The sequence below is a fragment of the Pygocentrus nattereri genome, chromosome 16 (assembly GCF_015220715.1).
Source record: "Pygocentrus nattereri isolate fPygNat1 chromosome 16, fPygNat1.pri, whole genome shotgun sequence".
NCBI lineage: Eukaryota > Metazoa > Chordata > Actinopteri > Characiformes > Serrasalmidae > Pygocentrus > Pygocentrus nattereri.
In genome coordinates this window covers 33165196-33191998 of record NC_051226.1, presented here as the reverse complement: position 1 = coordinate 33191998, position 26803 = coordinate 33165196, and the positions used below count along the sequence as shown (strand labels likewise).

Here is a 26803-nt window from a genome sequence, read left to right as displayed (position 1 = left end):
TGTTGAGGATGCGTTGTTGAGGATGCGTTGTTGAGGATGCGTTGTTAAGAATGCGTTGTTGAGGATGCGTTGTTGAGGATGCGTTGTTGAGGATGCGTTGTTAAGAATGCGTTGTTGAGGATGCGTTGTTAGGGACGTTTTGTGGAAGTGTTAAGGTAACGTTGTTAAGGACTGCTTTGTTGAGGATGCATTGTTAAGGATGTGATTGAGAAGGCAGAGGTAGTGCAGCTGCAAATATGCTAACTACTTCAGCTCTGTGAGCTGCAACATGCATTAATGTATCATTAATCAGTAAGTGGTTCCAGGTTTCAGCGTTAGAGTTTCCTTACCTGTACACGGAACTTCCAGGTGGTTCCCACAGGAATGCCAGGAACTGGTCCATAGTGATTAGAGGGAACGATGGTGCATTCTTTAGTACGACCCACACACGCCATTCCCTACAACACACGCATACACACAGTTGGTCAGGTTCCTGTTGAATTCTGTATAATTTTTACAGTCAAACTGAAAGTGAGAAATGTGATCAATTTTTTTTCATGGGTATGAAACTATGTACTTCCACACTTATGTGTATTGAAGCTTCACTGCTTCTTCAGCCTTTTTGAGGTGATGTTTTTAATTATTGTCGTTTATTTCCAGGAATCAGCGAGTGTTTTCACTCCAGTGTTTCCAGTAAAAATCCCTCTACAGTCTGATTCATCTCCACCAGCAGCAGCAGCCGCCACCAGCTCAACAGGACAGGATATGAGTCAATGAGACATCACCCCTAATACACACTCATGAGAGGACCCCCTTACACACCCACCTACAACACACACACACACACACACACACAGGCATATATATCTTTTTTTTTTTTTTTTTTTAAGTTGGGAGGTGGCGGACACACACAGAAAACGGAACAACATTCACAACAAACTTCTCATAAAATTAATATTTAGAATGAAGTTCTAATAAAAGTAATATTTAGAATAAAGTTCTAATAAATTAAATATTTGGAATGAAGGTCTAATAAATGTAATATTTAGAATAAAGTTCTAATAAAATAAACATTTAGAATGAAGGTCTAATAAAACGAACATTCAGAATAAAGTTCTAATACAATTTTATACTTAGAATGAAGTTCTAATAAAAATAATATTTAAAATGAGGTTTTAATAAAATGTATTTTTAGAAAAATGTTCTAATAGACATCCAGAATGATGTTCTATAAAATAAGCATCCAGTATTAAGCTCTAATAAAATGAATATTGATTATACATCAAATTGTCTCTTTAAATTTTATTTAAAAACACATGTCAGTATCTCTGCAGTGGGCATCTGAAACCAAACTTTATTCTTCAGACTAGCTCACAAGATAGATTTTTGCTATATTTAAGTTTCTTTGCAATCTAATGTTTTATAGTGTTTTACTAGAGAAACACACTTAAATCAATCATTTTAAATCAATGTGCTTTTGCACTGTACATCTACAAAGAGTCTGGATGCAATCAATGTTCCTGTTTATTCCAAAAGTGCTCAGTGGAGTTGAGGTCAGGGCTCTGTGCAGGCCATGGGAGTTCCTCAACACCAAAGTTACACGTCAAATTAACAGCACTTACAGTTGTCTAGTGCAGATCTAGCAGGATAGAAGTTTCACAAACTTTCACAGACTTGCGGCACAGGGGTATCTTATGACAGCCGTTTACAGTCACTGTGCTCTTCAATACAACCCATTCTACTGCCAGTGTTTTTCTATGGAGGCTGCAAGGCTATGTGCTTGATTTTATACACCTGTTTATACACAAAAAGTTTGACTATAATGCCTGAACTCAATAATTAGGAGGAGTGGCCAAATACTTTTGGCCATACAGTGCAAGTATGAATGGAAACGAAAAGAAAAGAAGTTGAGAATTTACCATTCTGGACATAACAACACACACACACACACGCTAATACCGCTGTTTATAGGAAGCCACCCACGAAGCCCCCACTACTACCACTACTGGGACTACCAGTAACCACAGGAAGTATCTCCTTGCTATGACTCAACAAGCACACACTCAGTTTTGGCACGTGCCCTGTAGCTGAAATACAGTCTGCTACTGTAAAACAAAGCCATGACTCGAGTCTTACTCACTGAACGTAAAACACGGAGCAGGACTGATTACAACACAGTCCTCTGATGATGTAACGTGCGACAGATGCTCGCTGGAAGAGACTTGACATGTCTAATATCTCAGACATCTCCGTTAACTTCAACAGAGGCCTTCTGCCCTCTCGCTCTGGATTGGGGAAGTCCCTCGTCCTCAGGGACTTTCCGTCTTACTCTACTGTCTATTATTACAAAAGAGAGGGAGGCCCTCGTCTCCACTGCAGCGCTTGTGATTGTATTCTCACTTAAAAATCACAACGACACATAAAAGATTCATGTATTGGTTGTGACTTCTGCTGTGTATGAAATGTCAACACAAGAAAGAAAAGCAGTTCATTAACACCAGAGCCTACTTATGAACATCAGTGCAAATAAAGCTCCCGTCATAATGGATTAAAAATTAAATACAAAGGCATTGCAACAAATTAGGGGAGTGCAACCTATTGTAGGTCGACTTGAGGACTGACTCTGAGTCACTCCTGAGAGGCTTGAGACGTGATTTAGACACACACCTCACACCTAGTCGACTTGGACTCGTACCTCAGAGACTCAAAACTCAACTTGACTCGAGGCTTGATTTAGACTCGCTCCTCAAGTACTTAGACTCTCCTCAGAGACTCGAGAGCTGACTTGGACTCTCCTCAGAGACAAACGACTTGACTCTGGCTCTCCTCAGAGACTTGAGACCTGACTCTAACTCTCCTCAGAGATGAAAGACTCAGCTAAGACTTTCCTCAGAGACATGAGACTCAACTCAAACTCTCTTCAGAGACTTGAGACTCAACTGAGACTCTCCTCAGAGACTCAGGACTCAACTCAAACTCTCCTCCAAGACTTGAGTCAAGCTCTCCTTAAAGACGGAAGACTCAACTCAGACTCTCACCTCAAGACTCTAAACTGCGCTTAAGACTAGATTTGCACTCGGTCCTCAGAGACACAAAACTCGATTTGAACTCTCCTCAGAGAACCAATACTCGACTCAGACTCTCACCTCAAAGACTCAAAACTCAACTTAACTAAAGACTCAATTTAGACATGGACTCTTATTTCAGAGACTAGAGACTCGTTCCAAATTTCCTCAGAGATGGAAGAGAAACAAAATGTCTTTGCTCTGAGTTTCAAGACTTAACTAAGACTTTCACCCGAAAGACTTGAGACTTGCTGACCCAGGACATGCTGGTGTGACTATATTGCACAGCTGGCATGGGAGCGCCTCGGAATCCCCCCCCAGGGAGCTAGTGGAAGTGGCTGGGGAAAGGGAGGTCTGGGCCTCATTGCTTAGGATGCTGCCCCCGCAACCCCCGGAGAAGCGGAAGATAATGGATGGATGGATGGATGGATGGATGGATGGACTTGAGACTCGACTCAAAATCAACACCATCTAGCTCCATCAAGACTTGAGACTTGACTTAGGCTCGCACCTCAAACATTCGAAGCTTGACTTGGACTTGGACCTCAGTCTCAACACTCAATTCGGACTCTCGCCTCAGAGTCTTGAGACTTGACTCAGACGCTCACCTTAGAAACTCAAGACTTGAGTGCATCTTAGAGATTTGAGACTTGACTCAGAATCTCATTCAAAAACTACTCACACTTGCACTCCAGAGACTTGCATAACCCAACTTGCATAAAGTCAGTTGTGAACATTTGATAGTACACTAGCACAGATGAGTCTACAGCACAGGTTTAGGACCAAAGAGTGTCAGTTTGTGCCTCTAGTGCTGACAGATCCCCCGAAACCAGTCATATATGCCTGACTCCAGTCTCAGGTCTGATGACAGTTAATGGTGATCGTTGAATGAGTCACTAAATTGTCCCTTCATGTCTGTTTTTCATCCAGTATTCAAGTCAGCCAATATTCTCTGTAGCCTGCTGCCTGGAAAATAACCGCACCATGGCATGTACAATTTGTGATGGAATAAAAAAAAAAAAAAAAGACAAATTCTGACTCATAGCCATCTTGACACGTGTCCACACTTAGCTCACTACAAGAAAATGTATTTGAAACACAACCCTGCCTCTTCAAATCGAGACAAGTGATTTCAGTTCAGTGGTGTTTATTAAAGTCCACAACTGGAAGTGCATTAACATGAACCCCTTATCTCCTGGAACCATTATTACATACTTAGGTTTATTACTCAGAAGCTTCGATGCAAACTCGCTGAGCTATTCTTAGATTACAGAATTGTGTAATAAGACTTTGGGCCTGCTGGTGGGCCCTGGCCATTTAAGGGGTCAAACAGGGTTGACTGTCCTAAGACAGCTATCCTGACCACTTTACACCAAATTATTGTGATCATGTGAATATATGCCACATAATTGTCATGATTTTATTCCAAAATTGTAAATTTGTCCATGCGCCCATCCCCTGGCCCCAATAACAGCTGCGAAGCCGGAGCAGAGGCACAGCCTGAATCCCAAAATCTTGCATCTTGGCCGCTTGGGTCGAATTTAAGGTGTAGTGTTACAGAGGAGGCAGGGCCTGGGCGGCGGAGCTCAGGCCTTGTGTTCAGCCTTCGTGACACTTGTGGCTGTCATTGTGACCGTGCTACAGTCTGTGACCCTAAAATCACTTTTAAATGTGGTTTGGTGTAAGGCCAGTATAATACATCTCTCTTTTCCTGAGTAGACAATGAGAAACCAGATAGAGAAAAACCACAAGGCTGAAGAGGAGAAGACAAGATGACTGAAAATTAGACCATTTTTGTGTTTTGAGAGCTTGAAGCTCAAAGTATCCATTTTCTGTTATGATAAAGTACCACCTCTCCATCTCCACTCCGCCTTCCTCTTATCCCTTTCACCCCGCCAGAGTATCACATACTGTTGTCTATAAACACAGACTAAAGCTGCTAGTGGTTAACCTATGTAATATTCTTTTGAGGTAAGTAGATTTGATCGTTACATTTTTGTGTGATCTGATATTCAAAGCCAAGGCCCACAGGTTTCCAACCAAGAAATGTGCATACAGTGTGACAGCACTATGTAAAATTCATGTCATTTAGCAGAAACAATAGCACTTCTAAGAAAAGTGAGACACATCCACCTTGTGCTTCCATTAACTGGCCACTTTATCAGAAACACCCAACTTGTGCTTCCACTAACCAACCACTTCATTGGAAACATCCAACTTGTGCTTCCACTAACTGGCCACTTTATTAGAAACATCCACCTTGTGCTTCCACTAACTGGCCACTTTATTAGAAACATCCACCTTGTGCTTCCACTAACTGGCCACTTTATTAGAAACGCCTACCCCTTACTCCAATTACACCATTGCTCAGCTTCAGACCACAGGGCTGCTGTTGTCCAGATGTTACTTGGGTGGTGGACCTTTTTCAGCACAGCAGTGATTCTACACACTGCTACGTTGAGAGTGGACCACCACCCAAAAATATCCAGACTCTGACCACTGATGAAGGACTAGAAACTGTGCATCAACAGATGAGTTGCAATCTCTAACTGTACACCAGCAAGGTGGAGCTACAAGGGAGGTGTTTCTGATAAAGTGGCCAGGGAGTACATATGGTACAGATGTACAGTTGTGAGTGGGAGTAATATAATTGTGATGCTCAGGTGTTAATCTGCTCACCTTGCCCCAATCCCTTTGACTCCCGTTGGTGGCTGAAGGCATCTTGGCCTTTTTCTTACTAGTCTTTAGCTTCTCACCTGCCTTCACCACCTCACTGGTGTCATTCTTACAGGTGGGGCAGTACCTGAACACACACACACACACACACACACACACACACACACACACACACACACACACACACACACACACACAACAGAAGATCAGTTTGTATCTGCATGTTTTCCCATTTAAGTTGGCTTATTGTTATGACTGTCTCCATACATTAGGGCATATGTACTTAATAAACATGGAACATATATGAACCATTCTACTGAATTGGCTCAATTTGTGATCCCACAGTAAAAAAAAATAATATGTAGTATAAGTATAAAGTATTCAGACCATAGATATTTACAAGGACTATGTTTGGATCCAATGAAACCTAAGGCATTAAGAAAAATAGTAACAAGCAAATCATATACAGGGTTTTTAAAAATTTTTTTTGTGCATTTAAAAAAATTTTTTTAATTTAAAATACATTTTTGATTTTTTTAAGTGAAGTTGAAATATTCAGATTTATTAAGTTTCATTTTCATATGAAAAATGCTGTCCCATGTTTTTATGTTTCTACCGAAAAACAGACTTTTAATTTGTAGGCGGAGCCACGCCTCTGCATTTCGGAGCAGGAAGCGAGGCTGCATTCCTCATGGCCACATGGTGACCAGTTAGATCCCATTGTTTTGAAGTAAATGTGTCCTAAAGCCTGAAAATCAGTGTGGAGCATTATTTTCTGCAGTTTAGTACTTTTTAGTGTTTTGATGAAAAATATGATGATTTTATTTCATTAACTATAATAAAGTAAACATAATTACGGTCATGTAGGGTCATTCAAAATAAAAAGATTTTAGTCTAAAGTCCCGAATGCGTTACAGCTCTGAGTTTGAGTAGCAAATACACACCAGTCCTCGTCGTCGGGGACTGTGGACAGTGGGGGGTTGAGGCAGTACAGGTGGAAGGCCATGTTACACTCATCACACAGCAGCTGCATGTGTGCATCCTGCTTCCCTCCGCAAACACAGCAGGAACAGAAACGGCATTCCGCATCTGGATCCGCCTTACAGTGCTTACACTCCGGACCACTCTTACCTGACAAACACACACACACACACACACAGTTATTACATGACATATATCAACTTTGTAGGAAACTTTAGTTCATTTTTTTCAATTTCTTTAATATTTAAATGTTGCTTTTTGGCTAAAGCAGATGACTCTAATGCTCATTTCCTGTTTCAGGGTTAAAGCCATTCAAGCTTTCTTTGAGGTCGATATTTAACATCTTTACTATAAAACAAGCAGGTAAAGACGTTAAATCTGAACACAAACAGCCGTTGATGGTCAGTATTAAACATCTGTAAGTTCAGAGCTCGGACAGTCCTCGGGCTGAATCTCAGGCAGCTCACTGCTCCCTATATAGTGACTATGAGTTATGATATTTTGTCTTTTCCACCCAAATATTGGTCTTGGTGTCCCGTATGACGGTCATGGCTGAATCCAGAGTGGTTCTCTGTTAGACTCGCCGAGCTCTGTTTAGATGCAGTAGCCGTTATTTCAAGACCTGCGTGCTGCTCTTTGTAGGGAGAAGGGAGCTGTTTGAGATTCTGCCTGAAACAGTTGGCGGCAATGTTAAGTCACCTGACCCCATTACTGCAAGCTGATTGGCTGAAAGGAGTTATCGAGTTCCGCTGGAGAACAGCGCTGGCTGTAAAACGTGAACTTGTGATGCCTTGACGATGAACAATAACGGCATTGGTGATTATATGACTACATATACTATACACACATAGAAATATATATATATATATATATATATATATATATATATATATATATATATATATAAAAAGGGGACATATAATTTTAAACATCCAAATTGTTTAATTGTTTCTAGAATTAACAAATTACACACACACACACACACACACACACACACACACACACACACACATAAATACACATATATATGTATAACACACATATAATATCATAGAAAACTCTAAATAAAATACTTTGGCCTGATTTTGTTTGAACCCTTTGAAATCATAACATGTTGCTTACTTGAATACGTCTTTTTGTCCGCAGGGAGTGTGTGTGTGTGTGTGTGTGCAGTCATTTGCAGAGGTTTGAATACCCAGTCAAATGTTTTGTTATTTTAAGTTAACTCAAGTGAACAAATCAACATGGCACAAAAATATGGCACTGTTTCACAAATGTTTGTGCACTATTTCTTTTTATTGGTTGAGTTTAAGTGTATTTGGCAAAACAAAACATACAGCATAAAATGGGCCAAGACTTTTGCACAGGACACATTTTATGTTTTGTTTACGTTAAATTCAGTAAATAAACAGTAACTGTGCATTAAAGTATGCAGTAGTGTGTTCTCTATGGAGGATGCGTTAATTTGTGTGTTAATAAATCAACAAAAACAAGTCTGTATAAACATGACTGTATTTGTGTGTGAGTGTGTGTGTGTGTGTGTGAGTGTGTGTGTTCGTGTACAGGACAGCCTACGTTTGAACTGGCCGTCAGCGAGAGAGAGTGGAGGAGCTCCAGGTTTTTCTATACGGTAGATCTCGTCCAGAAACTGCAGCTTACAGTCACCAATCACATTGCCAGGACTGCTGCAAAGCAACCAATAAAAGGAAGAAGAGTGTCGGGTGAAAATACAACACACGTTAGTGTTCAGGGTCTGTGCAGGGGTCTAAACTGGACACTGGAGGGGTCAATTATACTATCTCTAACTGAGCTGCTGAGAACTTAGCTTAGGTGAGGGGTGGGGGTTTCGGCGACAACAGGGCATTTTCAACTGGCATATCTATGCCTATTCATTAGTATGTGCATTCTTATTGAGTGTAAAGCTCAGACCAGTTTTAGGTGTAGCGTCTACTAATTGTCTACTAATACACAGTAAAATATATTGATACATAAAAGTCAAAAGATTTAACAATTTTTAAACATAACATTAATGTATTATTTATCAGTAACTGAATTCCAGCTTTACAGCTACTTTAACTGACAGCCAGTTCAGGACAAACTAAAAGCTCCATCGATTCTCCTCACACATTAATGAAGCCTGAGGTGCAGCTACACCCCCTGCGACCTTACCCGAGCAGTATTTTGGCGCGGACCTCCTTTTTGGTCCGGGAGATGTGGTTGAGCGCTGTGATTTCGGCGTCGTACCAGAAGCCCCTCTCCTCGGGCAGCTCCAAGTTGTAGTTGACCATCACCGCCTGGCCCACTTCTAGCTGCTCGAAGCGCAGCAGCATCCGGGCCCGCGGGCGCACGTCCTCCGCATTCATCTCCACCACCCCGTTCTCTGGGTAACTGCAGACATGGAGCAGAGCAAAAGCCATCAGCATTCCGAGCTGTGCCTGACTGGCTTTACAAGGTGAAGTTTCATGCAACCACATTTCACTTGTATTTTGCAGTGAAATCGATGTTTTCAGATCTGAAGCAGCTTGATTTTCTCCTCTCTCTCAAAGAGGAAAGCCTTAAGTGCTGTTTATCTGATGGGGGCAGTTTTGGGGTCTACTAGGTCTTCCAGGTGGTTGTTAGGAGCCTAATTTTCTCTGTAGCTTTTAATCAGTTCAATTTAATCACAGCTCCAGATTTGGAAACAGAGTTCTTCTTTGACTTTGCTTCGCTGGAAATGAACAAAATGAAGCAACATCTCTGACTTCAGCACAGCACTGTAGCTGAATGAGAAGCTGCATGAGCCCAGTTCATATAATACAGTCTCATACAAGCTGCACACACACACACACACACACACACACACACACACACACAGAGTTCTGCTTTGCGCCTTAGGAAAGAATCCAGTGTGTGTGGAATCGCATTGATATTCAGAACATGATTATACAGAAAGAGAGTGAGAGAGTGTGAGAGAGAGAGAGAGAGGGAGAGAGAGAGGGAGAGAATGAGAGATGGGGCACATAACAAGTGAGAGAGAGAGTGGAGAGAAAGAACAAAGAGAAGAGACAGATAGCATAAGAGAATGAGAAAGAGTGGAGAGAAAGACAGAAGAGGTAGAGTTGAGAGAGAAAGACTGAAAGAGTGAGCAGAAAGAGAAGAGACAGAAGGCGAGAGAAAAAGGGGAATTTACAAAGAGACTGAGGTGAGTGAGAGAGAGAGTGAGAGTGTGAGGGAGTGAGTGTGAGAGACTGAGTGTATGAGTGAGTGAGAGGGTGAGTGAGAGAGTGTGAGTGAAAGAGTGTCAGTGAATGAGTGAGAGAGAGGGTGAGTGTGAGTGTATGAGTGAGTGAGAGGGTGAGTGTGAGACAGGGTGAGTGAGTGAGAATGAGTGAGTGAGACAGAATGAGTGAGTGAGAGAGAGTGCACACAGATGATATATATATATATATATATATATATATATATATATATATAGATATATAAGTGTGTGTATGTGTGTGTATGTGTGTGTGTGTGTGTGTGTGTGTGTGTGTGTGTGTGTGCGCGTGTGTGTATATACAGTCCCTGACAGAAGTTCTGTTGCTTATCCATGTTGTGGAAACAAAAGCTTATAATCTGACTTTAAATTCATGCATTGGTTTTAGAAATGACTCCTATGAAAGCTGAAACCCTCCCAAATGAGGTTTAATTAACGAAAGTAAATTTGCCTCACTGCAGAAATATTGATCATTTAATGAACACAGAAAGGTCCGATTTTGACAAGACAAAAGTTTTGTCGCCTTGTCATATAATGCACCCAATCCTAGTTTACAGCCTCACATGTGCTCACTAATTGATCGGTTAACCCCAGCACCCCAGACCTTCACTTGAACTGCAACTTGACCTCTGACAACATGCCAAAAAGCCACCCTGCGACCAAAGCCTTGATTATCAAGTGGCTGAAGACCAGATCCACTGCAGAGGCGGCTGGCACCTTTAATCTGTCTCAGCGTCAAGTACAAAAAATTAAAAAAGTTTTGAAGACACTGGAGATGTTTTTGACAAGTCCAGGTCCGGTAGACCCTACAAGACAACTGCTCAGGAGGAACGTTTGTTGGTTGGAAAATCCAAAGCAAGCCCCTCTCAGCCTGGTCACCTCAAGTCCTTGTGTCAACTAGAACAGTTTGTAGGATTCTGTCTCAAACTGGCCTCAATGGTTGAATCAGTGCCCAGAAGCCAGCACTAAACAAAAGGCAATTAAAAACCATGTGGCATTTGCCAAGGCCCACAGCCTGCTAAACGGATGGACGCTGGAAAAGTGGCAGAAGTTTTCTCAGATGAATCTTCAGTTGAATTACACCACAGCCGCCGCAAGTACTGCAGGAGACCTACTGGAGCCCGTATGGATCCAAGATTCACCCAGAAAACAGTTAAGTTTGGTGGTGGAAAGATCATGGTCTGGGGTTGCATTGTATGGGGGTGTGCGAAACATTTGCAAGGTGGAAGGCAATATCAATAGCCTAAAATATCAAGAAGTATTAGCTACCACATTCCCAATCATAAAAGGGGTCAAACTTTGCAGCAGGATGGTGCTCCATCTCATACATCCATCTCTACATCAAAGTTGCTCAAGGCAAAGAACATCAAGGTGCTCCAGGACTGGCCAGCCCAGTCACCAGACATGAACATCATTGAGCATGTTTGAGGTAGGATGAAAGAGGAAGCTTGGAAGACAAAACCAAAGAATCTTGATGAACTGGGAGGCATGTAAGACTGCATTCTTTGCTATTCCTGATGACTTCATCAAGAAATTGTATGAATCATTGTCGAACCGCATGGATGCAGTCCTTTTTATTAACTATGGCTCCAATAGCACCACAACTTCACTCACCAATGTTATGAAATGTATCTTTGTATTTGAAGTAAATTATTTTTTTGATTTTCACATTTCTTTCTGTGGGCGACAAAACTTTTATCTTGCCAAAATCTGACCTTTCTGTGTTCATTAAATGATCAATATTTCTGCAGTGAGGCAAATTTATTTTCGTTAATTAAACCTCATTTGGGAGGGTTTCAGCTTTCATAGGAGTCATTCAAGTAAATCAAACTTCTGTGAAATCAAACTGTCCACTTAGGAAGCAACACTGATTGACAATCAATTTCACAGCTGTTGTGCAAATGGAATAGACAACAGGTGGAAATTACTGGCATTTAGCAAGATACACTCAATAAAGGAGTGTTTCTGCAGGTGGAGACCACAGACCACTTCTCAGTTCCTTTTGGCTTTCTGGCTGATGTTTTGATCACTTTTGAATGTTGGTGGTGCTTTCACACTCGTGGTAGCATGGGACGGACTCTACAACCCACACAAGTGGCTCAGGTAGTGCAGCTCATCCAGGTTGGCACATCAATGCGAGCTGTGGCAAGAAGGTTTGCTGTGTCTGTCAGCGTAGTGTCCAGAGGCTGGAGGCGCTACCAGGAGACAGGCCAGTACACCAGGAGACGTGGAGGAGGCCGTAGGAGGGCAACAACCCAGCAGCAGGACTGCTACCTCCACTTTTGTGCAAGGAGGAACAGGAGGAGCACTGCCAGAGCCCTGCAAAATGACCTCCAGCAGGCCACAAATGTGCATGTGTCTGCACAAACGGTTAGAAACCGACTCCATGAGGATGGTATGAGGGCCTGACGTCCACAGATGGGGGTTGTGCTCACAGCCCAACACCGTGCAGGACGCTTGGCATTTGCCAGAGAACAAAAGGGTTGGCAAATTCACCACTGGCGCCCTGTGCTCTTCACAGATGAAAGCAGGTTCACACTGAGCACATGTGACAGACGTGACAGAGTCTGGAGACGCCGTGGAGAGCGATCTGCTGCCTGCAACATCCTTCAGCATGACCGGTTTGGCAGTGGGTCAGTAATGGTGTGGGGTGGCATTTCTTTGGAGGGCTGCACAGCCCTCCATGTGCTCACCAGAGGTAGCCTGACTACCATTAGGTACTGAGATGAGATCCTTAGACCCCTTGTGAGACCATATGCTGGTGCGGTTGGCCCTGGGTTCCTCCTAATGCAGGACAATGCTAGACCTCATGTGGCTGGAGTGTGTCAGCAGTTCCTGCAAGATGAAGGCATTGAAGCTTTGGACTGGCCCGCCCGTTCCCCGGACCTGAATCCGATTGAGTACATCTGGGACATCATGTCTCGCTCCATCCACCAACGTCACGTTGCACCACAGACTGTCCAGGAGTTGGCGGATGCTTTAGTCCAGGTCAGGGAGGAGATCCCTCAGGAGACCACCGCCACCTCATCAGGAGCATGCCCAGGCGTTGTAGGGAGGTCATACAGGCACGTGGAGGCCACACACAATACTGAGCCTCATTTTGACTTGTTTTAAGGACATCACATCAAAGTTGGATCAGCCTGTCGTGTGTTTTTCCACTTTAATGTTGTGTGTGAGTCCAAATATGCAATATAATTATGCAGTTCAGGTGTTTCAGACACACCTAACAGTTGTATGTAATCAGGCACATAGCCTTACAGTCTCCATAGAAATACACTGGCAGCTACAAAGCTGTAGACTTCATACAAACAAGTACCACATAGTGCATAAACAATTGGTTAAATATTAGCTGCTGAATAAAGAATAATTGGTTATTTGAGTGTAGAAAAACTTGCATTCTTAGCCTGAAGACAGCGTTTACGGGTTGGAAGGACATACTGCGGAACACCAGAGTGGACTCTGAGGATGAATGGAGTGGGGGAGAAAGAGAGAGAGGCTGATTCTCTCTTTTTTGGGGTAAGAGGATTACAGGGACTCAGACGGGGTGGAACAGCAGTTGTTTAAGCAAGCGCCACACACACGCTCACACTGCTGGACTGCATTAACCCATCAGTTAAAGCACAGCGCTCTTCAGCACAATGAAAATAACCCATTAAAGATGATACAGGCTGTAATTAGTTAGTGTGTAATAATAATCCTCAGTAATTCAGTGTCTGATGTTGCGTTTCTTGTTGTGCAAATATTAGTGTTATCACTAAGTGTTAATAATGTGTTAATGCAACAAACTTAACGCCACAAATTTTTTAATGCATCATCCCGGTTTGATACAGAAACACAGATTTGGTTTCAGGTAGGTCAACAGAGCATTTTGGGGTGGATAGACTGCACCTGTTAAACTGTACGGCAGTTTACAAAAAGGAAGGTTCCAAATTATACTTCAGCCACACTCATTGCTAGCAGGAGTATAAAATCAAGTGCATAGCCTTGCAGCCTCCATAGACACACACTGGCAGTAGTGACTATAAACATGGCACATGTCCTTTCTGCACTGCTAGATCTGCCCTAGACAACTGTAAGTGCTATTATTGTGAAATGGGAGCATTTAGGAGCAACAACAGCTCAGCCACAAAGCAGCAGACCATGCAAACTCACATAGCGGTGCAACCAAGCACAGAATATGTAGTGCGTAAAAATCTTGTGTTGCATCACTCACTACAGAAATGCAAACTGCCTCTGGAAGCAACATCATCAAAAGAACTGAGCATCAGGAGCTTCTTGAAATGGCTTTCCATTGTCAAGCAGCTGCACACAAGCCTAAGATTACTATGCTCCATGCCAAGTGTCGGCTGGAGTGGTGTAAAGCACCACCACTGGACTCTGGAGCAGTGGAAACGTTCTCTGGAGTGATGAATCAGCTTCACTATCTGTCCGTCCGATGATGAATCTGAGTTTGGTGGATGCCGGGAGAACGTTACCTACCGGAATGCATAGTGCCAATAGTACAGTAAGTCATGCCATCTTGTGTAGCTAGTCCACTTTATTCTGATCTGCTCTGCTATATTATATATTATCAGATCAATTCTACTCCATTCTTTTTTCTATTCTACTTCACTCTATTCAACTGCTTTGATTTCTATTGTATTGTACTCCAGTCTTTTCTATTCTATTGAACTACAGTTATATACTATAATCTATTCATTGTCAATCCACTCCATTCTATTCTTCACTCTATTCTATTCTTTTCTATTCCATTCTTCCCCACTGTATTTATCTCAACTCCATTCTATTCTCTTTTCTATTCTCTTGTTCTCCACTCCACTCCATTCTATTATTCTCCACTCCACTTCATTCTATGCTTCTCCACTCCCTTCTATTCTTCTCTACACTTTTCTATTCTCTTGTTCTCCACTCCACTCTATTCTATTCTTCTCCACTCCCCTCTATTCTATTCTTCTCCATTCAATTCCATTCTATTCTTCTCCACTCTTTTCTATTATCTTCTTCTCCACTCCACTCCATTCTATTCTTCTCCATTCCACTCCATTCTATCCTTCTCCATTTCATTCTATTCTTCTCTATTTCACTTTATTCTATTCTTCTCCACTCCACTTCATTCTACTCTTCTCCACTCCCTCTATTCTTCTCCACTCTTTTCTATTATCTTCTTCTCCACTCCACTTCATTCTACTCTTCTCCACTCCCTCTATTCTTCTCTACTCTTTTCTTTTCTCTTGTTCTCCACTCCACTCTATTCTTCTCCATTCCATTCCATTCTATTCTTCTATACTTCACTCCTTTCTAATCTTCTCCACTCTGTTCTATTCTGTTCTTCTTCACTACACTCTATTCTTCTCCACTCCACTCTACTCTTCTCCACTCCATCCTATTCTTCTTCACTCTTTTCTATTCTCTTCTTCTCCACTATACTCCATTCTATTCTTGTCCACTCCACTCCATTCTATTCTTCTCCAATCTTTTTTATTGTCTTCTTCTCCACTCCATTCTATTCTTCTCCAATCCACTCCATTCTATTCTACTTCACTCTATTCTATTCTTTTCTATTCCATTCTTTCCCACTGTATTTATCTCCACTCCATTCTATTCTCTTTTCTATTCTCTTGTTCTCCACTCCACTCCATTCTATTATTTTCCACTCCACTTCATTCCATTCTTCTCCACTCCCTTCTACTTTTCTCCACTCTTTTCTATTCTCTTCTTTTCCACTCCACTTTATTCCATTCTTCTCCACTCCGTTCTATTCTTCTCTACTCTGTTCTATTCTCTTGTTCTCCCCTCCATTCCAATGCATTCTTCTCCACTCTTTTCTATTATATTTTTCTCTATTCCACTCCATTCGATTCTTCTTCACTTTTCTATTCTCTTCTTTTCCACTCCACTTTATTCTCTTCTTCTCCACTCCATTCTATTCTTCTCCAATCTACTCAGTTCTGTTCTACTTCACTCTATTCTATTCTTCTCCATTCCACTCCATTTTATTCTTCTCCACTCCCTTCTATTCTTCTCCACTCTTTTCTATTCTTTCGTTCTCCACTCCACTCCATTCTATTCTTCTCTTCTCTATTCTCTTGTTCTCCATTCCACTCCATTCTATTATTCTCCACTCTTTTCTATTCTCTTCTTCTCCACTCCCTTCTATTCTCCTCCTCTCCACGTTATTCTATTCTTCTCCACTCCCTTCTATTATTCTCCATCCTTTTCTATTCTCTTCTTCTCCACTCCATTCTATTCTTCTCCACTCCACTCTATTCTTCTCCTCTCCCTTTTATTCTTCTCCACTCTTTTCTATTCTCTTCTTCTCCACTCCCCTTTATTCTATTCTTCTCCACTCCCTTCTATTCTTCTCCACTCTTTTCTATTCTATTCTTCTCCACTCCCTTCTATTCTCCTCTTCTCCACTCCATTCTATTCTTCTCCACACTTTTCTATTCTCTTCTTCACTCCACTTTATTCTATTCTTCTCCACTCTTTTCTGATCTCTTCTTCTCCACTCCACTCCATTCTCTTCTTCTCCACTCCACTTTATTCTATTCTTCTCCACTCTTTTCTATTCTCTTCTTCTCCACTCCCCTTTATTCTATTCTTCTCCACTCCCTTCTATTCTTCTCCACTCTTTTCTATTCTATTCTTCTCCACTCCCTTCTATTCTCCTCTTCTCCACTCCATTCTATTCTTCTCCACACTTTTCTATTCTCTTCTTCACTCCACTTTATTCTATTCTTCTCCACTCTTTTCTGATCTCTTCTTCTCCACTCCACTCCATTCTCTTCTTCTCCACTCCACTTTATTCTATTCTTCTCCACTCTTTTCTATTCTCTTCTTCTCCACTCCACTCCATTCTCCATTGTATTCTATTTCACTTGACTCTCTTCTACTGTTCTACACTGTACTCCATTCTATGATCCACACTATCCTCATCTATTGCATTAGATTGCACTCTATTCTATTCTTGACACAGGCTGAACTGTATTCCTGGCTTGCTGAAGTAAAGCTGTTGGCTTCTATTTCAATCTCAGTAATGAAGAATTCCTCCCTCCCTCTCTCTTTGTGTGTTCTGATAGAGCTCTGATGGGCAGAGTTTCCTTCTAAAAGCTGTTCCGAGTGCCTCCTGGTTGGGTTTTGAGATGCTTTGCAGATCAGAAGGTGCAGCTCACTGAGGATAAAGGCACCCAGCTGCGGAAAACAGCGGCAGATTCTTCGACATCAGAAACAAACGTTTTTACGACGTCTTCTTAGAAACTCTGTCCACAATTTCCATCCCAAACAGGTGGTTTGCATTTCTGACAAGCTGTTTTCCCCTCGCAAAATATACCACACACACACACACACACACACACACACACACACACACACACACACACACACACACACGCACACAAAACCACAACCACACAACCACACACACACACACAACATACACGAGGTGCGGAAAAACTCGCTCTCCCACACACTAAGAGCTCAGCAGGACGATTTAACCCTCCAAAGACCGACTAACATTTATTATACTGAATAGTATATTATTTATTGTATATAATAACTAACATAGCTATGATATTATAATAATTGCTGATTGATTATAGACATCGATACACTCTTATTACTGTGTCTCGCTTCTGTAAACGCGTCCCAGATTCACCGATGAAAGTTCGTGTGATTGGTGAATATTTTTCTGTATGCGTGCGTTACAGCGTGAAAAAGAAAGAAGCGCTCGCCGCTCCCGAGAACTCGCTCGTCTCCATGGAAACAGCTCACTCTGAATGAATTTACCGCGGAGGGGGAAAAAAATAAGAAGAAAAAGAGAGAAAAAGAAAAGATGAGTCTGAATTCTTCCTCTCCGTTAGCTCAGGGCAGAAATCCGAGAAGGACGGACTGCGGTTTTTAACGAGCACTTGCAGCCGACAAACAGCCGTTAAGCTACAGCGACCTGGACGTACGAGCAATAAAACACAGAGAGAGAGAGAGAGAGAGAGAGACAGAGAGAGAGAGAGAGAGAGAGAGAGAGAGAGAGAGAGAGGAGAAAGAAGGAGAGGAAAGAGAGAAAAGAGAGATAATGATATTGAAAGAGAGGAGAGAGAGATGAGAGAGAGGGAAAGTGGCAGAAAGAAAGAAAAAGACAGGCGAGAAAGACAAGAGAGACGGAGAGAGGGGAGAGAGAGAGACAGAGAGAGACAGAGAGAGAGAGGGAGAGAGAGAAAGAAAGAGAGAGAAAGAGAGAGAAGAACAGAGAGAGAAGAACAGAGAAAGAGACGGAGAGAGAGTAAGAGAGAAAGAGAGAGAGAGGGACAGAGAGAGGGACAGAGAGACGGACAGAGAGAGAGAGAGAGACAGTCAGAGACAAAGAAAGAGACAGAGAGACAGAGAGAGAAAGAAAGAGAGAGAGAAGTATAGAGAGAGACAGAGAGAATGAGAGAGACAGAGAGAGGGAGAGAGAGAAAGAGAGAGAGAGAGGGAGAGAGAGAAGAACAGAGAGAGAAAGAGACAGAGAGACAGGAAGAGACAGGAAGAGAGAGAAAGAGAGAGAGAGGGACAGAGAGAGAGAGAGGGACAGAGAGACAGAGAGAGGGGAGAGAGAGAAGAACAGAGAAAGAGACAGAGAGACAGGGAGAGAGAGGGAGAGAGAGAGAGGGAGAGAGAAAGAGAGAGAGGGACAGAGAGAGAGAGAGATGGACAGAGAGAGAGAGACAGAGAGAGAGACAGAGAGAAAGAGAGAAAGAAAGAGAGAGACAGAGAGAGAAGGACAGAGAGAGAAAGAGAGAGACAGAGAGATAGAGAGACAGAGACAGGGAGAGAGAGAGAAAGAGAGAGAGAGACAGAGAGAAGGACAGAGAGAGAAAGAGACAGAGAGAAAGAGAGAGAGAGAAAGGGAGAGACAGAGAGTGAAGAGACGGAGAGAGAGAAGGACAGAGAAAGAGACAGAGAGAGAGAAAGGGAGAGAGACAGAGAGAGAAAGAGACAGAGAGAGACAGAGAGGGAGAGAGAGAAAGAAAGAGAGAGAGAGAAAGGGAGAGAAAGGGAGAGAGACAGAGAGAGAAAGAGAGACAGAGGGAGAGAGAGACAGAGAGACAGGGAGAGAGAAAGAGAGAGAGAAAGAAAGAGCGAGAGAGAGAGGGAGAGAGAGAGAGACAGAGAGAGAGAAAGGGAGAGAGACAGAGAGAGAAAGAGACAGAGAGAGACAGAGAGGGAGAGAGAGAAAGAAAGAGAGAGAGAGAAAGGGAGAGAAAGGGAGAGAGACAGAGAGAGAGAAAGAGAGACAGAGGGAGAGAGAGACAGAGAGACAGGGAGAGAGAAAGAGAGAGAGAAAGAAAGAGCGAGAGAGAGAGGGAGAGAGAGAGAGGGAGAGAGAGAAATGTCCTTCAGTGGATGTTTTGCGGGATTCTTCTCCTGTTTTGGAAAACTTTCTGAAGCTGCTCTGGAAAAATGAGCCCTGTTGGTTGGTTCGTCAGCTGGAACCGGACGCTGCATCCAGAGGCCTGCGGTCAGATGTGGCTCTGCGGTGATGATTACGAACATTCTGGACATGTAAATAAGCGAGCGTGAGCTCTGACGCTCATCGCAGACCACCTCTCACTGCGTTAACCCCTTACGACCAAACAAGCGTCAGCCATGCTGCCCTTAAAGGACCCATCTGGTGGAAAATGACTGATGTAGGTGAAGCTGAAGCTTTGGGACGTGCCATTCACTCACTGTTTTTTGTGATGTCACAAATACCAACATATTTACATTTATATCCTTCTATTCAGGCTATAGCAGTTCAGCCCCGCCCATTCATGTTGATGTTATAAAGAGTGTTTCATGCCCAAGAAGAGATGGGTTTCACTAGGACTTTATCCCTATTGATATTGATACCAATACTGCTTATCAATATCGATACTCTTATTGATCTCCCTTCAAATGTTCATGTTTAAGTCACAAATTGGATCAAATCCAGGCTCAAATAGCTCTGTACTCCCTAAATAGTGCGCTAGGGAAGTTTAAAAATTCTAGCTAACTATACGTTAAGTGTGGATATGTCTAAATACCCTCACACTACCACCACCATGTTTCGCTGTTGGTATGATGTTCTTCTGGTGGAATGTAGCGTTAGCTTTATGCCAGATGCAATGGGAGCCATGTCTTCCCAACGGTTCCACCTTTGACTCATCAGCCCACAGAATATTATCCCAAAAGTCTTGGGGTCACCATGTTTTTGGGCAAATGTGGGGTGAGACAAGCCTTTGCGTTCTTTTGGTCAGCAGTGGATTGCACCTTGCAGCTCTCCCTTTGACCATAACTGAGGCAAGTGAGGCCTGTAGTTCTTTAGATGTTCATCTGGGTTCCTGGATGAGTCGTCGATGAGCTCTTGGTGAAATTTCGGTAGGCTGGTCATTCCTGGGAAGGTTTTCACAACACTGTATATATATATATATATATATATATATATATATATATATATATATATATATATATCATTGCTGTCGGAAGAAAACCTTGTATCTCCATTTTTGGCATTTGTAAATTTTGTGATGAGTAGCCTAAAAGAAATGACCCAAAATGACAAGGGAAAAATTCTGGTTCCATTGACTTACATTGAAAGTGAAGTAGGTTTTTTCCTTCTCCTGTAAAGTTACCATTTTAGAGATACAAGGTTTTTTCCGACAGCAGCAATATATGTATATATGTCTCTCTCTCTCTCTTTCTCTCTCTCTCTCTATATATATATATATATATATATATATATATATATATATATATATATATATATATATATATCTCAGTATGTTTTGCGAACATATTGTCCTTGTCTTTGCATCAAAAAAGCTTTCCAGAAGGTGGAAAAAAAAAAAAAACGCTCTTCACTTTTTATGAATGTTTCTGTAATGCAAAGTCATTTTGGGCCGTTCCTATTGGTCCATTCATCAAGCTGTCTCGCAGCAACAACGTTAAACAAACACACACAGACACACACACTGCGGATAATCAAACATCACACCGCAAACACCCCGCCTGTGCCAACTTACAGCGCCAATAAATCAGTAGAAACGAAAGCCTCAGGTGCACCAACACTGTAACTCCCACACACTGTGTGTATTAATGGCTTATTCTTACCAACAGGACAAATACAGGAAATGGAAAAAATACAAATGACTACAAATGTTTATTTTGAACTTTTCTTTTTTCGGATATGCATACAATAGTGGTTGAATAATTCACTATAAACTGAAATGATTTCATTGGTTTTAAACAGGGTAATGTTTTCCAACTTACATGACCAAATGAGGTGAATCTGTAACTAATGTTTCCTTCTCAACCTTCTCATGAGAATTACTTGAGATATTTACAAGGATTATGTTCTATTTCAACCAAAAGCATTAATAGAGATAGTAATAAGCTAAGTATATACACAATCGTCATCTCCTTGTTTCTACGCTCATTGTCCATTTTATCAGCTCCACTTATTGTATAGCTGCACTTTGTAGTTCTACAGTTACAGACTGTAGTCCATCTGTTTCTCTGATACTCTGTTAACCTGTTCTTCAGTGGTCAGGACCCACATGGACCCTGCCAGAGCAGGTACTATCTGAGTGGTGGATCATTCTCAGCACTGCAGTCACACGGATGTGGTGGTGGGGTGTTAGTGTGTGTTGTGCTCATATGAGTGGATCTGAAGTTTTTAAACACTGTGTCCACTCACTGTCCACTCTATTAGACACTCCTACCTTGTCAGTCCACCTTGTAGATGTAAAGTCAGAGGCAATAGCTCATCTGCTGCTGCAGTTTGTGTTGGTCATCCTCTAGTCCTTCATCAGTGGTCACAGGACGCTGCCCACAGGACGCTGTTGGCTGGATATTTTTGGTTGGTGGACTATTCTCAGTCCAGCAGTGACACTGAGGTGTTTAAAAACTCCAGCAGCACGAGAGGGCGCTGTTGGAAGCTTAGGATGTAGGACGCGTCTCCCTATCGCTCCTGAGGCAGTGACCCAATTTATATATTTAAATGTGCATAGTTACATTTTTTTTAAAGTTAGAAGTTTAAAGTAATTTTGAACCAATCTAGACCCAATTCGGTTGGTCTGTACCTGGAATGGCGTCTACTCGACCCAAAACAGATTCGGCAAGAGCAGGCCGCAAGAAACCAGCAGCCCCTCCTGACTCACCTCCCTTAGCGGACACTGCGGCTAATGTGGGATCTACAAGAATGCTAACTGTAGAGATGCTACACTCTATGGTAGACTCACTCAAGTCCGACTTATTCACTAAAATTGACATACTCTCCATCAATCTCAAAACAGAGATTTCATCAGTTAAGGAGGAGTTCAAAAAGACAATTGACAGCATGCAAAGTAAGATCGCTACGCATGGAGAGACCCTGGCGGAGCTGGAGAACTTGAGGCCAGCGTGAATACTTTGAAGACCAAGTTGGCTTACTTGGATAATAAGTGTGAAGACTTGGAAAGCAGAATGCGGAGGAACAATATACGTCTCCTGGGTGTACCGGAGGGGGTGGAGGGCCCAAGACCTACGGAATTTGTAGGCCAGCTGCCTGTCCTGGCGTCAGATTCGGCCTTCCAAGACTAACCATGCCTGACGGCTCTTCGCATAGATTTGAAGATGCGACTTCTGCGGCTGAATTCATCAACAAAAGCGCCAAATTAACTGTCGCACCACAAGATGTGATGTGAATTCGACTGGCTGACCGAGTCTGCGGATCAGCTGGCAGGCTGACTGGCCGCTCGATTGACTGGTGGGACGACCTTCGCTAGACTCGCGAACTTTAGAAAAAATGCACATTCCCTTTTAGTCTCTCAGTCTGGGTTGTGAGTACATAGCGGGCTTCCTTCAACAGTATAGCTAGAACAATGCGTGTGGTATTATTTGTAATTTGGTAATGTTTGTAAACCTTAGAGCGAGGGCAATCTGATTCATATAAACCCAATTGATTTGGTTCTCAAATTGTTTTTTTAAATTATATATTTATTTATTTATTTATTTTTAATTGCACATTTGGCCTATCTCGGAAAGGTGGTCACAACCTCAGATAGCTCAGAGTAAGAGTTAGTTATGCCTTGCTCTAATCTTTTTCTACAAAGCAGGTCTGTTTCGTGTCTCAGTTGGGGAGACACCTTGGCAGGGGAGGGTTTGAGGAAAGGGGTTTCTTTTTTTCTATTTGTTCTTAAGTTTAGCACATCTCTCGTGGTTTGTTATAAGTTTTTGATTTGTCAATGTGTACTGTTTGGGTCAACTACATTCCTTTTGATTGCTCCTATTGTGCCATGCTCTTTGTATATTTCTATTTAACTATTATAAGGCTCAACCAAGAATAGCACGTACAGCTAAAGGGAATGGGTTCAATTTTCTTACATGGAATTGCAGGGGGATCAGTAATCCGGTTAAGCGCAGCAAAGTGCTCCACCACCTTCACCAACTTAATGCTCATGTTGCCTTCCTTCAAGAAACTCACCTCAGATTGTCACAACATTTAAGTTTAAGGTGCAGATGGGTAGGCCAGGTGTTTCACTCAATTCATTTCATTTAATAACAAGGCCAGGGGCGTAGCTATTTTGCTTCACAAATCTGTATCTTTTACATGTCCTAATGTGATTACTGATCCTAATGGAAGATTTGTGATTGTCAGTGGGAGGCTGTCTACCATGAAAGTATTACTTGTTAACATCTATGCGCCAAAGGCGGACAATGGAGAATTTTTCAAATCAGTATTTTCTAAATTACCGGATCTGACTTCGCATAGGTTGTCATCAGGTGGATGTTGGCTAGATCCACATTTATACCGATCCTCCTCCAAGTTAACCACTGTTTCAACTTCAGCTAAGATCATCCAGACATTCATGTCCGAATTTGCGATCTCCGATCCCTGGACAACAGCTCGTCCATCTGGGAAGGCATACTCCTTCTTTTCACCAGTTCACCACACATATACACGTATAGATTATTTTCTAGTAGATGACAGATTTCTCAACTCTATTACATCATGCTCCTACAATCCAATTGTTATATCTGATCATGCCCCGGTTACTATGGAAGTGATCTTGCATAATGTTGAAAGGCCTCGACCAACATGGCGATTAAATACGCAATTGTTGAGTAATGAAAGCTTTATCGCCTATGTTTCCGATCAAATTGACTATTTCCTAAGCATAAGTTAAACTCCAAACATCTCTACCTCTATACTCTGGGAAAGCTTAAAAGTATATATAAGAGGTGAAATCATTTCATATACTGCATATATGAATAAACTTAAAAACGGTAAGCTATCTGAGCTGACACACTGTATTGCCCAGTTGGATGAAATGTATGCTGTCACACCATCTCCAGAAATTTAGAAACAGCGCTTAATTTTGCAAGCAGAATTTGACACATTATTGACAGAACAAACTATAGAACTGTTAGTTCGATCTAGAAGTACATACTATGTGCAGGGAGACAAGGCTGGGAGATTACTAGCTCATACACTACGTCAGTGGAATGTGTCACAACAGATCACCAAAATTCGCACACAGTTTGGAATAACGGCAAACCCTAAGGAGATCAATGATGAATTTAAGAAGTTTTACCAATCTTTATATACATCTGAGTGTGAGGCAGACGAACCAGAGCTGAATGCTTTCTTTGACTTTCTTGATGTACCTTCGGTTAGCCAGGATTTGGTTGATATATTAGAGCAACCAATAACTATGGACGAATTGTCTAAAGTTGTAAATTCCCTCCAGTCTGGGAAAAGCCCAGGACCAGACGGCTATGTGGCAGAATTTTATAAAAAATTATTTCTAACTACTTATTTCTAAAATAAAATAGCCCCCATCTTAATTGAAATGTACAATTAAGCCTTTATAAATGACACCCTCCCACAGACACTTACCCAAGCAACAATTTGTCTTATTCTTAAAAAAGGTAAGGAACCTTTGGACTGTGCATCCTACCGACCAATTAGTTTGTTAAACGTCGATTATAAAATTTTAGCTAAAATATTGGCATTACGCCTTGAAACAATACTTCCTTCAATTATCTCACCTGATCAAACAGCATTTATTAAAAATACATTCTTTTTTCAATATTCAAAGATTATTTACTATTTTGTACAATCCATCTGCTACCAAAAGCTCTGAGGCTGTTATATCCCTAGACGCATACGTAGAGTGGAAATTCCTGTTTTATACCCTACATAAGTTTGGTTTTAGTTCTAAATTCATTACTTGGGTGAGAATCTTGCATTCAGATCCTCAGGCCTCTGTCAGAACCAATAATACCCAATCAAGCTATTTCCCTCTACAATGATCAACACGTCAGGGCTGCCCTTTAAGCCCTTTATTATTTACCCTTGCTAGAGAACCTTTAGCAATAGCGCTCCCTTCTAACCCTCTTGTTAAAGGTATACTCAGATATGGACAGGAGCATAAAAACTGTCCTTATTTGCAGATGATTTACTGTTATATTTGTCTGATCTCTCTGTTTCTATTCCAGCTGCCCTCTCTATTTTTAAATCTTTTGGGCATCTGTCAGGATATAAATAAAATTTTAGTAAAAGTGAATTGATGCCACTTAATATAGCGGATAGTAATACCCTCTTACAGGACCTACCATTTAACATCGCACATAAAAGCTTTGTTTACCTTGGTGTGCATGTCACCAGCAGATTTGACCGCTTATTTCAGGCCAACATTGCTCCCCTTCTGAATCGTGTTGGAGATGATTTGGAGCGTTGGTCTATGTTACACCTTTCTCTAGTGGCAAGAATTAATTCTATTAAAATGAATATCCTCCCTAAATTTCTAGACCTTTTTCAGTGCCTTCCCACCTTTCTTACCAACAGATTTAAAAAAAATTGATGGCATAATTATGTCTTACCTATGGGATAAAAAGACACCCAGGATACGTAAACAGTATTTGCAGAGACCCAAATCAGATGGAGGTCTATCACTGCCAGACTTTAGATCTTATTACTGGGCAGCGCATCACAGGATAATTCAATATTGGCTACAATATGGAGAGATATCATCACCCCCAATTTGGCTGGAGATGGAGGTGTCTTCATCAAGGCCTGCATCACTGTCTTCACTTGCTCACTCCTCCATCATAGGCCCTTACTCCTCTTTCACTAAAAACATGTGTGTTAAAACAACAATGAAAATCTGGAACCAGTTCAGACGACATTTTGGATTTCAGACAACCTTGTTTTTAGCTCCTGTAGCTTCTAATCCAGCTTTCCCTCCTTCTATGGTTGATGACCCTATCACAATATAGTCCAATCGTGGTATTAAGCAATTTAAAGATCTTTATATTGATAATACATTTCCTACACTTGAACAGCTTTCCGTTAAATTTGGTCTCCCTAGACATAGTTTTTTTTAGATTTTTACAGATCCGAAGTTAAGTGCGTGGTATTTGCTCCCAATTTCCCATTCTTCCTGAAAAACACTGTTAGATAATTTTCTAACTCCACTTCCTACTCTACAGGGAGCCTTAGGAACAATTTATAGACAAATTTACTCTATACAAGAAGAATTGAGGGAAGAAATAACTGACAAATTATGGGAGAAGATGCTTAAAAGAGTACATACCTCCTCGATCTGTACACGCCATGGCCTTTCTCGATGTAAACTTATTCACAGGGCCTATTGGACCAAGGAAAGGCTATCCGAAATTTACAAAAATATAAATTCTAATTGCGAGCGATGTGGACAGTCCCCTGCAAACCACGTACATATGTTCTGGAGTTGCCCTACACTTTTAGATTTCTGGAATGACATTTTTAGTACACTCTCAGCTGTTAGTGGCACACTGATTAAACCAGACCCCTTTGTGGCCCCTCTTTGGCGTTTCTTCATCCACCTTACAGCTGACTAAAATGAATGAT

General features: G+C 41.8%; 1 protein-coding gene across 1 annotated transcript in view; it reads right to left on the bottom strand.

Moving 5' to 3' along the window:
• LOC108410755 (E3 ubiquitin-protein ligase UHRF2) overlaps positions 1-26803 on the bottom strand; it is a 112969-nt gene that overhangs the window by 22549 nt on the left and 63617 nt on the right. Inside the window, exons 4-8 of the mRNA XM_017681998.2 lie at positions 8871-9089; positions 8277-8386; positions 6665-6851; positions 5724-5847; positions 330-437 (exon numbers count right to left, since the gene is read on the bottom strand). Coding sequence (XP_017537487.1) covers positions 330-437; positions 5724-5847; positions 6665-6851; positions 8277-8386; positions 8871-9089 — 748 coding nt within the window. The remainder of the gene's footprint in view (positions 1-329; positions 438-5723; positions 5848-6664; positions 6852-8276; positions 8387-8870; positions 9090-26803) is intronic.